Raw genomic sequence first — 12,528 nt, forward strand, 5'->3', positions numbered from 1 at the left:
TCCGTATTGCAGTTCTGTGATAGCAGCCTACCACCAAACATACTCTATCTGTTTCATTATGATGGTGTCTAGTGGGAGATGTTCATTGTCCATAACAGATACAGTACCAACTTGCACAGTGTCCTCCTTTCTGCCACTGTCATAAGAGAGTCCATTTCTAAGCCCACTACATATCCTGCTTGCTGCATCAGCTTGCCAGTATAATCACCATCTCTCTTCTTCAAGCTACTCCCGCCGCATGCCACAGTATAGAAGAGAGTAAAGTCAACCACTAACTGATAGAACATCTGCAGGAGTTTCTTACATATGTTAAGGTTGACAAGCCTCCTCAGAAAATATAGCTGGCTTTGCCCTTTCCTGAACAGAGCCTTTGTGTTCTCTGACCAATCCAGCCTGTCATCCAACTGCACTCCAAGATATTTATAGGTCTTGACCCACTCTACAGCAGCTCCTTCAATGGAGACAGGTCTCAGTGATGGTCTAGACCTATGGTAGTCCACAACCATCTCCTTGGTTTTGAAAGTGGTTTTGCAGGTGGGTAGCTACAGCTTAGTATACACAAACTAGTTTTAGTACCTTTATCCTAGTTCTTCTTGTTTACAATCACAATTAATATAACCTTAGCTAGGCAAGCTCACACTGGTAAACAGTGTTGGGGATAACTTGTTAAATGCATTAAATTAATATGCGTAACATAATCAGATTTCTTTTTAAAGTAACAAGCAACTTAATACAATACTTGTTTGTTATTAAGTAAAAATATTTGCATTTCTTAAAATAAAAACAAATATTCATGACTGCATTACTACAAAAGCTTATTCTTGACTCTCCACACAAAAAAATCTGCATTTAACATAGAAGTATTTTTACAGAAGTATTTCGTTTATTTGGTAACATATCGTGCAATCATGTGCTCTGGCTGTCTGGAGAAAGCTACTTGTTGAGAACAAGGTAAAGGATGACTCATCTGATCAGATGACTTTTTTCAACTGTGACTGTTCTCTGCCCACTACAGTATATGCTTTACTTTAATAACAGGTTTTTACATTGCCACCTAACCAAAGTATAAACATATGTGAATGTCTCCATAGACTGTCTTTGAATAAGTAAGTACTTTCTTTCACTTTTCAGTTAACATTTTTAGTCAAATAATTCATATTTACTTCATTGTTTTGCCTTGAATTCTGAATTTATTGCAACAACCACACCTATGTAGAAATCCATCCATCCACCCATTAACCAACCCGCTATATCATATCTACAGGGTGACAGGGTACTGCTGGAGCCAATCCCAGCCAACACAGGGTGCAAGGCAGGAAACAAACCCCAGGCAGGGCGCCAGCCCACCGCAGCCTATGTAGAAATAAATACATTAAATACAATTTGTTTCAGTTTTTTTTTAATTTACATTTACATTATTGTTTTATCTGGGTAACTTTTAAGGTTTGTTATATTATCAGCCAGTTCACCACTTGTTTATTATTCTATTGTTCAGCCTTGTTGTATCTGCCAAGTGCTATTTTAAGGATGTAGTGTTGTTATAAATAACATCATAAGTGAATATGCAAATTAGTATTATTATTAATTACAAAAATGTATATTGAGTAAGAATTAAATTAATTTCACAAAAATGATCAAGTACCATTCAAAAAGCAAAAAAGTAATAGCAAAAAATAATGAGAAAAGTAACAAAGGTCTCAGTGTAGTAGAAAATTGTCCGCAATGGGAAAGATTTAGTGTCAAGTCAAAAAGAAAATAGTCAAGGAAATGTTATTTATTATTTGTATATTTTGACAACGTCTGTTATCTTTTACAGGAAAGAAGAATTCACTTCTGCTCCGCAAAGGTTCAGAAGACCCAAATGGTAGTGGAGGAGGTGTAGGTGGACAGTATGGGTCATGCGACAGTGAAATAGTTCAACAGATTGTAAAACATGATCGAGACATGGCTGCTCATACTGTTCATGACCTTCAGCAAGGGGCTGGAGGGGGAACTGGGGTTGTGGGAAGTATATCTCCAAGACCCAGACCTGTTATTTGGGCTCCTCTAGTCCATGCACCCCTTCAAACAGCAGCAGCCACTACAAATGTGGCCATTGCCCTTACACACCAGCAACAAAGCTTAGGAGCTACAATATATCTCCCACCTCCCACCTGCACTCCATCTCCTCCCCGTGGAGGTTCAAGTCCACTTTCACCTCCCAATCAGTTGGAATCTCAAGCTGTAAGACCACCTCTTCCTCGACGATCTCATCCTCCTCTCACACCAGGCTCTCGGCCTGGTTCTGTGAGCTCAGCAGGGGGTGTATCTCCCAGAATACAAACTCCTGGGTCTCCATCAGGTTCTATGGCTTGTTCCCAACTTCAGCTACAACCGGGCCAAACCCAATCAACATCAGTGCCCTGCACCTCTGCACCAACTACACCTACCCCTGTTTCGTCAGTTGGGACTCTGATGGCACCTAGCCGAGTGAAGAGCAAGGAAGAGGAAGCACAAAAGCAGCCACAACAGAAAGTTCTACTTTCTCAGGCTACCTCCCTACTTCAGCAACAACAAAGTCAGCATTCATCACAGCCTCATCCTTTAGCTGGCAGGACTCTCCATTATAGTCTCAGGATGCAGCCCACTTCTACAGTAGGACAACCAGTACAGCATCTTCAGCAGTTCCAGCAATTGACACAACTGCAGAAACAAGGAAGCAGCAGTCGCAGTACTCCTCCACCTCAACTAGTAGCCCTGGTCAAGCATGGAAGCACCCAGGGTCTTCCAGCCATTGGTCGTTTGACACAGGAAGCCAGGCTTCTATCAGCGTCCCAGCCTACGTTACCACACAGAGGCTCACAGACACTACTACAACAACAACCAGGCTATCAGCCATACTACCATGAGCCCCTGCAATATTTCTTAGACCGTAGTCATTCACAGTATAGCCGTAAATCTTCTGGGGGAAGCCTAACGCCTTTTTCTTCTTCTCCTCCATTGTCTATTCCTGGACAGCTTGCTCGACGCTGTGCTGGTAGCACAGGCATTTTATCAAGCACCCCAGCAATCACGCCAACCAATGTGGTTCCATCTCAGCTGCAGTCTGGTCATTTACAACAATCTCCACAACCTCCCACCTCCAGTAGCTCTTGCACTCAACCTTCAGCATGTCCTGCTATGGGTGTTTCCCAGTCATCTTCTACTGCCAGTTCTCCAGCAGCTCCTCCATCATCTAGTTTATCTACAACTGCTGCCTCACAATCCTCTCCTCTGCAAAGTACCACAGCTGTTTCCTTATTAACCAGAGACTCCCCCTCAGTTTCTCTACAAAGGCAGACCACTGTAGCGTTCAGTGGAAGTAGCAACGAAACACCAGAGAATGGCAGACCAAAGCTGCCCTCAAATATGTGACTGAGTAAACATGTTCCGTATTTTGATAATGATACATTCTGTTGATTGGGACAGCATTTTAGGAGGTGGGACAATATTATCAATAAGTATGTAACATTGTCCTTGATATCAAGCACTATTGCCTAATTACAAGTTACCACAATTCAAACAATAGTAAAGAAATCTGTGTTGATGGAGAGTGACACAAGGTGTTCCTTTATCAACTTTTATCCTTTTGGCATCTGGTAGTTTTTTTTTTCTTTTTCTGACAATATTTTAATTCATCAAATGCTTTAGCAAAGAATGCTTCACAATGTTTAACTGCACTTAGAACATGCTCCATTGCTCCCTGTATCCAAAATAAGTTAGCAATATATAAGAACTGAAGTGTCATTTTGACTTAACTTGCCCAAAGCTATCTTTGAACTGTCAGAATCTAAAATATGGGAGCTTTTAGGAGAAAAGTTAGTTAAATAGGGCTGTTGAAAGTAGAAATTACTTTGTAGATCAACTTAATGGGCTCCTTGTATTTTAGCACAAATTTGGTTGTAGCAGTGTCCCTGTTCAGTGATATGATAGGTGAAATAAAAAAAAAACTTTCGGAAGGCAATAAGAATTGTCATGCTCTGACATGGCCCATTAGCCTATGTAACCTAACAGTGCCAGTTTAGAGAGCTGCAGGGTGACACGGCTACAGATTTTCCATTCCTTCTGAAAAACTATAAAATTCATAAAGCCTCAACAGAGAAGAAGTCAACAAATGAACTGAAAATGAACAAGTTTCTAAAAGTTTTTTTCTGCACCCTCAAAATATTCTGCTGTCCCTGTTAATCCACAGGTGTTGTCTTTCTTTCAGTCCAGCCTGAGTGATGCAAATGTGAGTGACTAGCTGCAGAGTTGGCATTCTAAAGATTATTTTATCATGACCTGTGAATGAGCCAGAGTATTTTCAGGCTGGATCATGCTGCCTTGCTTTATAACATTGAATGAGCTAATAATAAACAATAAATAAAATTAAATTCCAGAGGGAATTGGGCCGTAAGCTTTGTAAAGGGAAAAAAAAAACAGCAAGCAACTAACGAGTGAATGTACTTACTATTAGCCAGTCATATGATAATCATAATTTGAAGCAGATATAACGTGGGTTATTGAAGAATATTTGAATGGGGATTTTCTTCAGATCAAACACTTTGAACAAATTGTGATAAAAGACTATGTGTTTTATTCCATAGTTTCCCATTGTTTGCTGCAAAAGGTTAATCTGCTTCCAACCCTTATTTTAAATTTTTTGCTTAATTTATTTTGGTATAAATTATAATCTGTTTGGCCATGGCTACATAGTCCCCTTAAAAACCTTCAAAACATGTCTTCCAACAGTTAAAAAAAATACCAAGGCTATCCAAAAGCCATTAAACCATATTATAACCATTATGTGTGTGTACATATATGTAAGGTAGTGGGGTGAGTAGTATTTTTTTTTTGTTAAGCGGGCATCTGAGTATGAAAGCCATTAAGGCAAGTTAATACAGTTGCTTTCTAGTGGGCTCTGTGATGGTTGTACTCTTAAACTGCCTGGGCTTCACTTTGTGTGCTTCCCTTTGTGACTGCTGTTTTTATCCTTGCAACTCCACTGATTACATATTAGGATAAATACGAAGTATAATGGCAAAGTAAGACCACTACAGGGCTTGATTGGTTCTCTAAATCTTGTTTTTACTGCTTTTGGAACTAGCCCAGCATGTCAATGTGGGAGGAAGAATGTTGCATTGCTGTCTGTCATTTTCCTCTCAAAAATTACTTTTAGCACAAAATGTGTCCTAAACATTCCTTTAAAAAGTGCCATTAAAATTTTTAAATATTTGCACTTTTATTTTAAGTATACCCAAGGGCTACAAATATTTTAAACTGGAACCCTTATGACTATTGGCATTTCTTTCACTTTCTTGTGAACGAAGCATTATATCCATGTGGATGTGCTGTGCTCTTCTGGCCATACAGACTGGACATGAGCATGAAATCTCTGTCAGGTCCCCTGATTTCTTTTATCACCAAAGGGTTCAATTTAGTAATCTACAATCTCAAAACTAACTTTTTTGAGTGATTTTGGATATTAGTTATATGTGAGTATGTGTATGTATGTACTATATATGTGTGTCTGTATGGGTGAGATTTTTCTGTAACATGACAGAATATACCAACCCTATTGTCTCTCTCCATCACGTTTAACCCTTAGTCAATGTGTTTTTTAATGTTGTGGAAAAAAAGTAGAAAATTTGTTATGCATAGTTATATCATGTTGGGCCAAACTCTTTTCAAATCACAGCTGTAGATCTGCAAAAAGCATCACAATTCTCAGCCTTTAGTAATGGACAAAAAATGTACATGTTTTGCCTGCTATTTGTTTATTGTTTACATTTGAGTGGCTGCCATTAGACCTTGCCTTGTGTAGTAAAGAACTCTAGGCTCCTGTATTTTAATAAACAAAAGGAGTGAGTATAAGTAATATTAGGATTGTATACTTTTAAAAATTTGCAAATATTTTTACTGTCTATTTAATGCCCGACATATTAAGTAAGGTCTTTCACACCCCGAATGCAATGACTAGGGTATTTCATGGCAACTTTGATTGATTCACTCTTTCAATTTGGTTGTACTTAGAAATCTATAAGAGACAGAATCCATCTGAACTACACAAGTGTGCAGTTGAACTAATTGCACATCTTGGTTCTACATGTCTAAAACCGATAGTAACTAGTCGTTCTTAGTATTTAAAATAAGAGTTTCCAAAGTAGTGATACTTAAACTGAAATCCACTTAAAACCTATAAAAGTAGCAACTTATCTGATCTTTCTAGGCACTTATTTTCTTATATATGAATGTACACTGGAACAGAACTGGGCTGCACCTTTGAGGCCCTGGTGCTATACGCCAACAATTCAGCAGCAACCATTGATCTGCTTTGCCTTGTGCACCCATTTATTAGCCACGCTGTAGAATTATAAAGCTGTAATAAGCTATATCTGTTTATATTCAATGTCATAGTGTTAAAGACCTTGTTCATCTAGTATAGTTGCAATTTAAAACTTCTACCAAAACTGTAGATTTATATAGAAATTCAAACATTGTATACATTTACACAATTAAATTAAAATTATGTATTTTTATAATTGTTATTTCTTCCAATGATAAACATTTTTGGTAATGTTTCCTATGGAAGCTGCTCTTAAGTACCAAGCCAGAGAGTGTAACTGCATGGTGGATCAAACATCAGAATGAGTCACAAATGGTTGCAGTCGGCTCACAAAATTTTTTAGGACAAAAAGAAATCTCCAAAATTAATGGAAATGGCATAATTGTTTTGTAATTTGGGATGAATGGATTGACATATGATATTTAAATTTGACGATCCAGCCTTCTTAAAACATTTTCACAAAAACTGTGAGAAAAGTGCAATTTTAGTATAGAAAGTATCACATTCATTAGATTTTTATTATTTTACTAGTAGTCTAGTTTTGGTTATTAACTCCTAGACATTTGTTTACTTATACTCCAGTTTGATAGACTTTCTGCTCTGTGACCTTTGTTTGTTTGAGATATGAGTTTTAAAGAGCTTTATGGTCTGTTCTGATAGACATAATTTTACTAATCCATGTTGAAATAAGTCAAATACACAAGTGGATTAGAGTGTGTTAAACCTGAGGAAGTCAGACTGGTTTTCAAAATTCTAGCTTATTGGTATGTATTGTGAACAAAGAAAAATAACATTCCTTTAGTTAGACAGTCCTTTAGTTAGTATTGTTCACTTGATTGAAACATAAGGAATTTTACATGAAGCAATAGAAAATTCATGATACTTGCGGAGTATGCAAATAAGTAATAAATTGGTAGTGCTGTCTATCTCTTTATTTTCCAAATGTGGTTAATCCTGCTGGAGCCTATCTTGACCGTAAGTCAGAAACCAACCCATAAGTGGAGCATTAATGCATTGTATTACACACACATATGTGTTTATTCATACCGTTTCCACAAATTAATGTGCAGACCTTTGGGATGTTTGGGGAAAACAGGTGTACCCATGTAAATACAGGGAGATCATGCAAATTCCATACAGGTAGTGATTCAGCCACAATTTGCTCCTTTGCAAGTTATGTCCACCCTTAGGTTTTTAACCACATGAGCTTTTCAACGTGAACTTGCTGACTGATTGAATATTTCACAAACATCACTGAGTCACGCCATGCCGGCTGTATAGGACGGTATTATCTGCTTGTCATCCAGATATACTATATAAGATTTCCATACACTGTGGTTGAAACATTCAAGTGCAATTCTCAGTAACATCCGCTTTTCCGAATGTAATCGGAGTGGTCAACTGCATACACATTGCTGTTGCAATGGAGCTGGACAAGTTACATCAGCAAGGGAGGAATTACCAAAAGAATTAGCTGGCATTACATCATCTATTTCAGGAGAGTCTATAAAAACGGCAACTCTGCACTGTCACATGCACTTTTTTCCAACTAGTGCAGCAAAAGACAAGCAGTCCTTTTAAGGATATTGAATCACCTCAAGAGCCATATAAAGTGCAGAGATGTTGTGCTAAGAGCCTACACTACACAATAAAGGCACCTTCAGAGAATGAATGTGCTTACGTAAAAAGAATACATTTCCACTCCATTAATGTGCTGCTCTATAGTACCCAGAAAGTGTGTCAGATAGTGCAAGCATGTAGCGTGCTGCATAATGTGGCACACAATTGCAGCTTGTCTGCACCTGAAGATATGTGGTATAATGAACCTGACCTTGACCCACAAAATGATCAGCCAAACTGGACAGCATTACAACTTTTTCTGAATGTAATTAGCAGAATGTAAAAACAGGTAATCAGATGCAACATTTATTTTTTTACCAATTTATTTAATTTGTGGTCAGTATCACATAGTACAGTCCTACATTCCTTAGTTCATTAGCCACATCTCTTACAGCATTCACTATTCCATTTTAATTCTTTGCATTTATATAGCGCGTTTCTCACTACTCAAAGTGCCCAGCAATTGCAGGTTAAGGGCCTTGCTCAAGGGCCCAACAGAGCATAGTCCCTTTTAGCATTTACGGGATTTGAACTGGCAACCTTCCGATTGCCAGTGGAGATCCCTAGCCTCCCTAACCCTTATGTGACTCCAGAACAGCATCTGTCAGCATGCAGCCAGATGGTCACCCAGTGGTTTCTGAGGCAGAGGTGTGTGCGCAGCCAGCAATCAAATATGTGTATGGGCACAGCAGCACCATCACCGCACTGATTTGTGTCATCAGCACAGGGGTCAGCATTTGTAATACTGCCTGAAATAGAATAAACAAAGTGTTGGCTGTGATTTGCTTTTCACGTCAACTTTGATATCTGACCACTTCTTTTTTTATTTTTGAGCACTGTGTGACTTTCTGAACTTGAACTTTCGAGTGTCTCCACCACGCTGTATCACTCCATCCCTTTTCTTTTGTTGCTTTTACCACTGCTTAAGTCAACAAATAGTGTGGTTTTTTTTTGCCTCCATTTCACATTCACTGAAATTCTTCTTTTTTCCATGTGCTTTTGCCATTGTCTTTTAACAAAACACTGAAGAGAAGGGGCAATTTATATTGATTTGCATATTCAAATATGTGAAATTCTGGGAGGAGTCAGGTAGGGGCTGTTGGTGCATGTGTGTGCATTAAATTGCATTAAATTTCATTTTCATTGGGATTTATAAAGAGGAAGAGCTTAGAACTTGGCATATGCACTGTTTTATGCATCTGGATTTTTTTTGTGTGTACTACATTTTCAGTTTTATCCATGCGCCATGTTTTAGTGTGAATTCTAAACACGGAATTATATATGAGGCCCCGGGTGTCTAAAGCTGTAAGATTGCAGTACTCAATCCTGTGAGCTCAAGCTTAGCAGGCATCTTCTTTAAATCAGGGCTACCCCACAGAGGGCTGCAGTGACTGGAGGTGCTCATTCTAACCAGAGGCTAGTTCTTGGTTGTAATTGGAGTCCAGTGTTAGCCTGACTTCTTAGTTTCCTGTTTCTGTACTCAATCCGTAAATTTAGAATTAGCCAAAGGAATTACAATTTGCAATGGTATATATTAACTTTACAATCTGATGGTCTACATGCGTGCAACTACTTTAGAATACAGGTTTGTTCTTATTTTACTGTATTTTCTTTCAGGCAGGTTCAGTGCAAGTGATGTTATATACACATTGCTTGTTTCAAGCTGTCATATTGGCTTATTGAAACTGTTTAACAGTCCAGAGAGCTAGCCTAAAATCGTACACCAGGACAAGTTCTGCTGGCAGCTTAGAAGCTACTTCATTGGTAGGGCAGGAGAAGCCTCTGGTTATGGTTCATTGAGATGAGAGGGCTTCTATGTAACACAAAGGTCCTGGTTGATGACTTTTGGGCAGTGCATAACTACAACACAACAGAGTGAATTTCTGGACTGAGACAAACCGAAAACCACCACTCTCACAGTTTTGTAATTTTTAAGACAAAAGTGTAACAGGTACATCAAAGAAGGAAAATGAAACTACTGACCATAAATTTAAATTAGTCTTTGTTTATGAAAGTGAAAATCTGTATCCACAGTGGCCTTTTGTGATCTAGGTTGAGCTGCCTGATCCTACTGAAATACCAATGTCATTAAAGCAACGATGATAACCAATCAAAGAGAAATAGGTCTTGAGATCTGTAATAAATGGGACAGGCTTCAAGAAAGAAGTGCATTAATGCATATTGAAATAACCAATGTTGTAAGGTTTTAATTTATGTTTTTAAATTTGCTAAAGGCAGAATCTATCATCAATATGTATACCATATTCTAGTAAATATAGAAATGGAGGGTAGTAAATTCAACTTTCAACGGCACATCAACAGAGTTGCCTTTATTTAATCCTGCATTCAGTGAATTAAGGTAAATAGGTGAACATGTTGGCTGCTGTGACTAATTGCTTTTTCTCCTTCGGCCTTCTAATACAGCTATTGTTGCATAAATTTGCACTGAATTTTTATCACATCACAAATCCTGTTTCCTTACTCATTAAATATAAAATGATTCATAATGTTTAACAATGAAAAAGCTGGAGGAACCTTAAAAGAAAAAGATGGTGTTCATTTTTTTCTTTTCTCGTTTCATTAATTGGTAGTAATTAATTTAATTAGTCCAGCTTTCATGTTTTGTTTCCCAATTAAACTATATGCACTTCCTGAAGAAATAGCTGTGCCCTGGTGGATGTAAACTCATTCTTTTCCAAGTAGTCTGATGGTTCAAGTGAGCACATTTTTTTTCCAACAAACCTTTTGCTAGAGTTTGGCATTAAAACAAATCTTTTTCATTTCCATCTTAATCTAGTTCCATACAAACTATTTCAATAGAGCAGAATACAAATACAAAGAATTTGTTAAATGTGAAATATTTCAGTTCTGATTTACTCATCTTCCTCACTTCTGTGTCAGCAGATAGAAGTATTCCAGTCCGCTAATGTCCTTGACGACATTCCACAAAACTATACTCTGCAAATTCAAACTGACACATTACCCTAAACCATTAGCGTTTTACTTGTTATCAAACCATTTCAGTCCTCCACACCCTCTGCCAACTGTCTGCTATATATTTAGTTACGGGTCTTACTTTAATAGCATAATTAAAAACTTCCAGATAACAAATCCCCAGAGTAATTAATCAGATGCACAGCTAAGGTCTTCATTCAATTGAAAGTGCCCACAATGGTATAAATGCATTCAGTAAATAAGTAATAAGAGTAAAGCAAGCTTGAAATGGAATTCAGCTGAGCATTAACAGCTGATTATCAAAGAGCCCCTCAAAATAAAGTGCCATTTAAAAGGATGCTTCAAACGCATCTTAAATGCAGACTGTGTTATAAGGAAATGGCTTTACACATACTTTTGACCTCATTTTAAAATGAAGTAACTATTTTATGAATGTTGACTGTTTGTCTCTGTAGTAAAGAAAAGCCATTTTGCTGACATGACAGATTTATTTTTGTTCACGTGTCTAAATATTTGATAGAGGTGACTTTAGATTCTGGGTTAACCTTGAGCAAATTGACAAACATTTGAAGAAAATGTATTGCGTTCAGAATTTGAAAACTGCAAAATATTGCAAGATAGGAAATAAAGTCTATTGTTCTCTTTAATCAAACATTGCTTTCATTGTTCAGTTTTAAAATGCAATCTATTGCATCTGAAATGAAAGATTTGCCCACAATATGCTTAGTTCAGAACATACTTTAATGTAAACCAAAATACTGAAGGAAATATAGTGTGAAACAGCAATAAGTGAGGGATAGGCGGATTTTCTAGGCACCAAAATAACAGCACCTCAGTTTAGCATAGGTTTGCAGCTGCCCTTGTGCAGTTACACTTTTATGTATGTTGTACTTGATCCAGCTCAGAACTGACAGATGTACTACCCCACTTAGAAGGTGATTTCCAAAGAAGGGAGTGTAGTCAGAATCTATTTGACTTACTCCTTTCTTCCTCGTCAACCCTTACCAATTCTGGTACTACTTCATGTGTCCTCTGTGTGTGTGTGTGTGTCAAATCACCAAAGACTCCTCACACTCCACCTTGAGTCTTGACTCTTGCACATAACAACTTGGTGTATATAGTGTGTAGTTTTTTTCGTACAGCAAAAAGAAAATAATGAAAACAATATATTGATTTTTATTTTTTCGGTGGTTGTAAATAAACAATTTAAAAAAAATGTTTAAAAATTTCTAATCTTAAATCCTGTAAATAAAGGCATTAAAAGTAAGCAGTGTTTTACATTTGTTTATACTATTTTTTTTTTCTTAAAAATATCTGAAACATTTTTAACAAGGAAGGGAGAATTGAGAATTTTGGGGAGAGGTGACACAGTCTAGAATAGAGATAACTGGCAGCTTATGAAGAATTAAATAAAAAAAAACCTGCAAGGTTTCAATTCTAAAATTGTAATGGAGATAAAGAACAGTACACATCTGTGAGAGTGCTATGGTCGAAAAGTGTGGTAACAAAAGACTAAGCCATCATCGGTAAGAATAGTAGCTTACTGGGAGTTGTTTGTATCCATTTCAAACTGAATCACCTATGTAATGTATCAGTTCATCCAGTTTACC

At 37.4% G+C, this 12,528-nt stretch overlaps 1 protein-coding gene across 1 annotated transcript in view; it reads left to right on the forward strand.

The window, feature by feature from the left end:
• The window catches only part of hcn3 (hyperpolarization activated cyclic nucleotide-gated potassium channel 3), an 89,951-nt gene extending 83,966 nt beyond the window's left edge, over nt 1-5,985 (forward strand). The window contains exon 8 of the mRNA XM_039767193.1: nt 1,817-5,985. Within this exon, the coding sequence (XP_039623127.1) occupies nt 1,817-3,393 (1,577 nt within the window). The 3' untranslated portion in view covers nt 3,394-5,985. The remainder of the gene's footprint in view (nt 1-1,816) is intronic.
• The last annotated feature ends 6,543 nt before the right edge of the window (nt 5,986-12,528 follow it).

This window comes from Polypterus senegalus, chromosome 1 (genome assembly GCF_016835505.1).
Source record: "Polypterus senegalus isolate Bchr_013 chromosome 1, ASM1683550v1, whole genome shotgun sequence".
In the NCBI taxonomy this organism is placed as follows: domain Eukaryota; kingdom Metazoa; phylum Chordata; class Cladistia; order Polypteriformes; family Polypteridae; genus Polypterus; species Polypterus senegalus.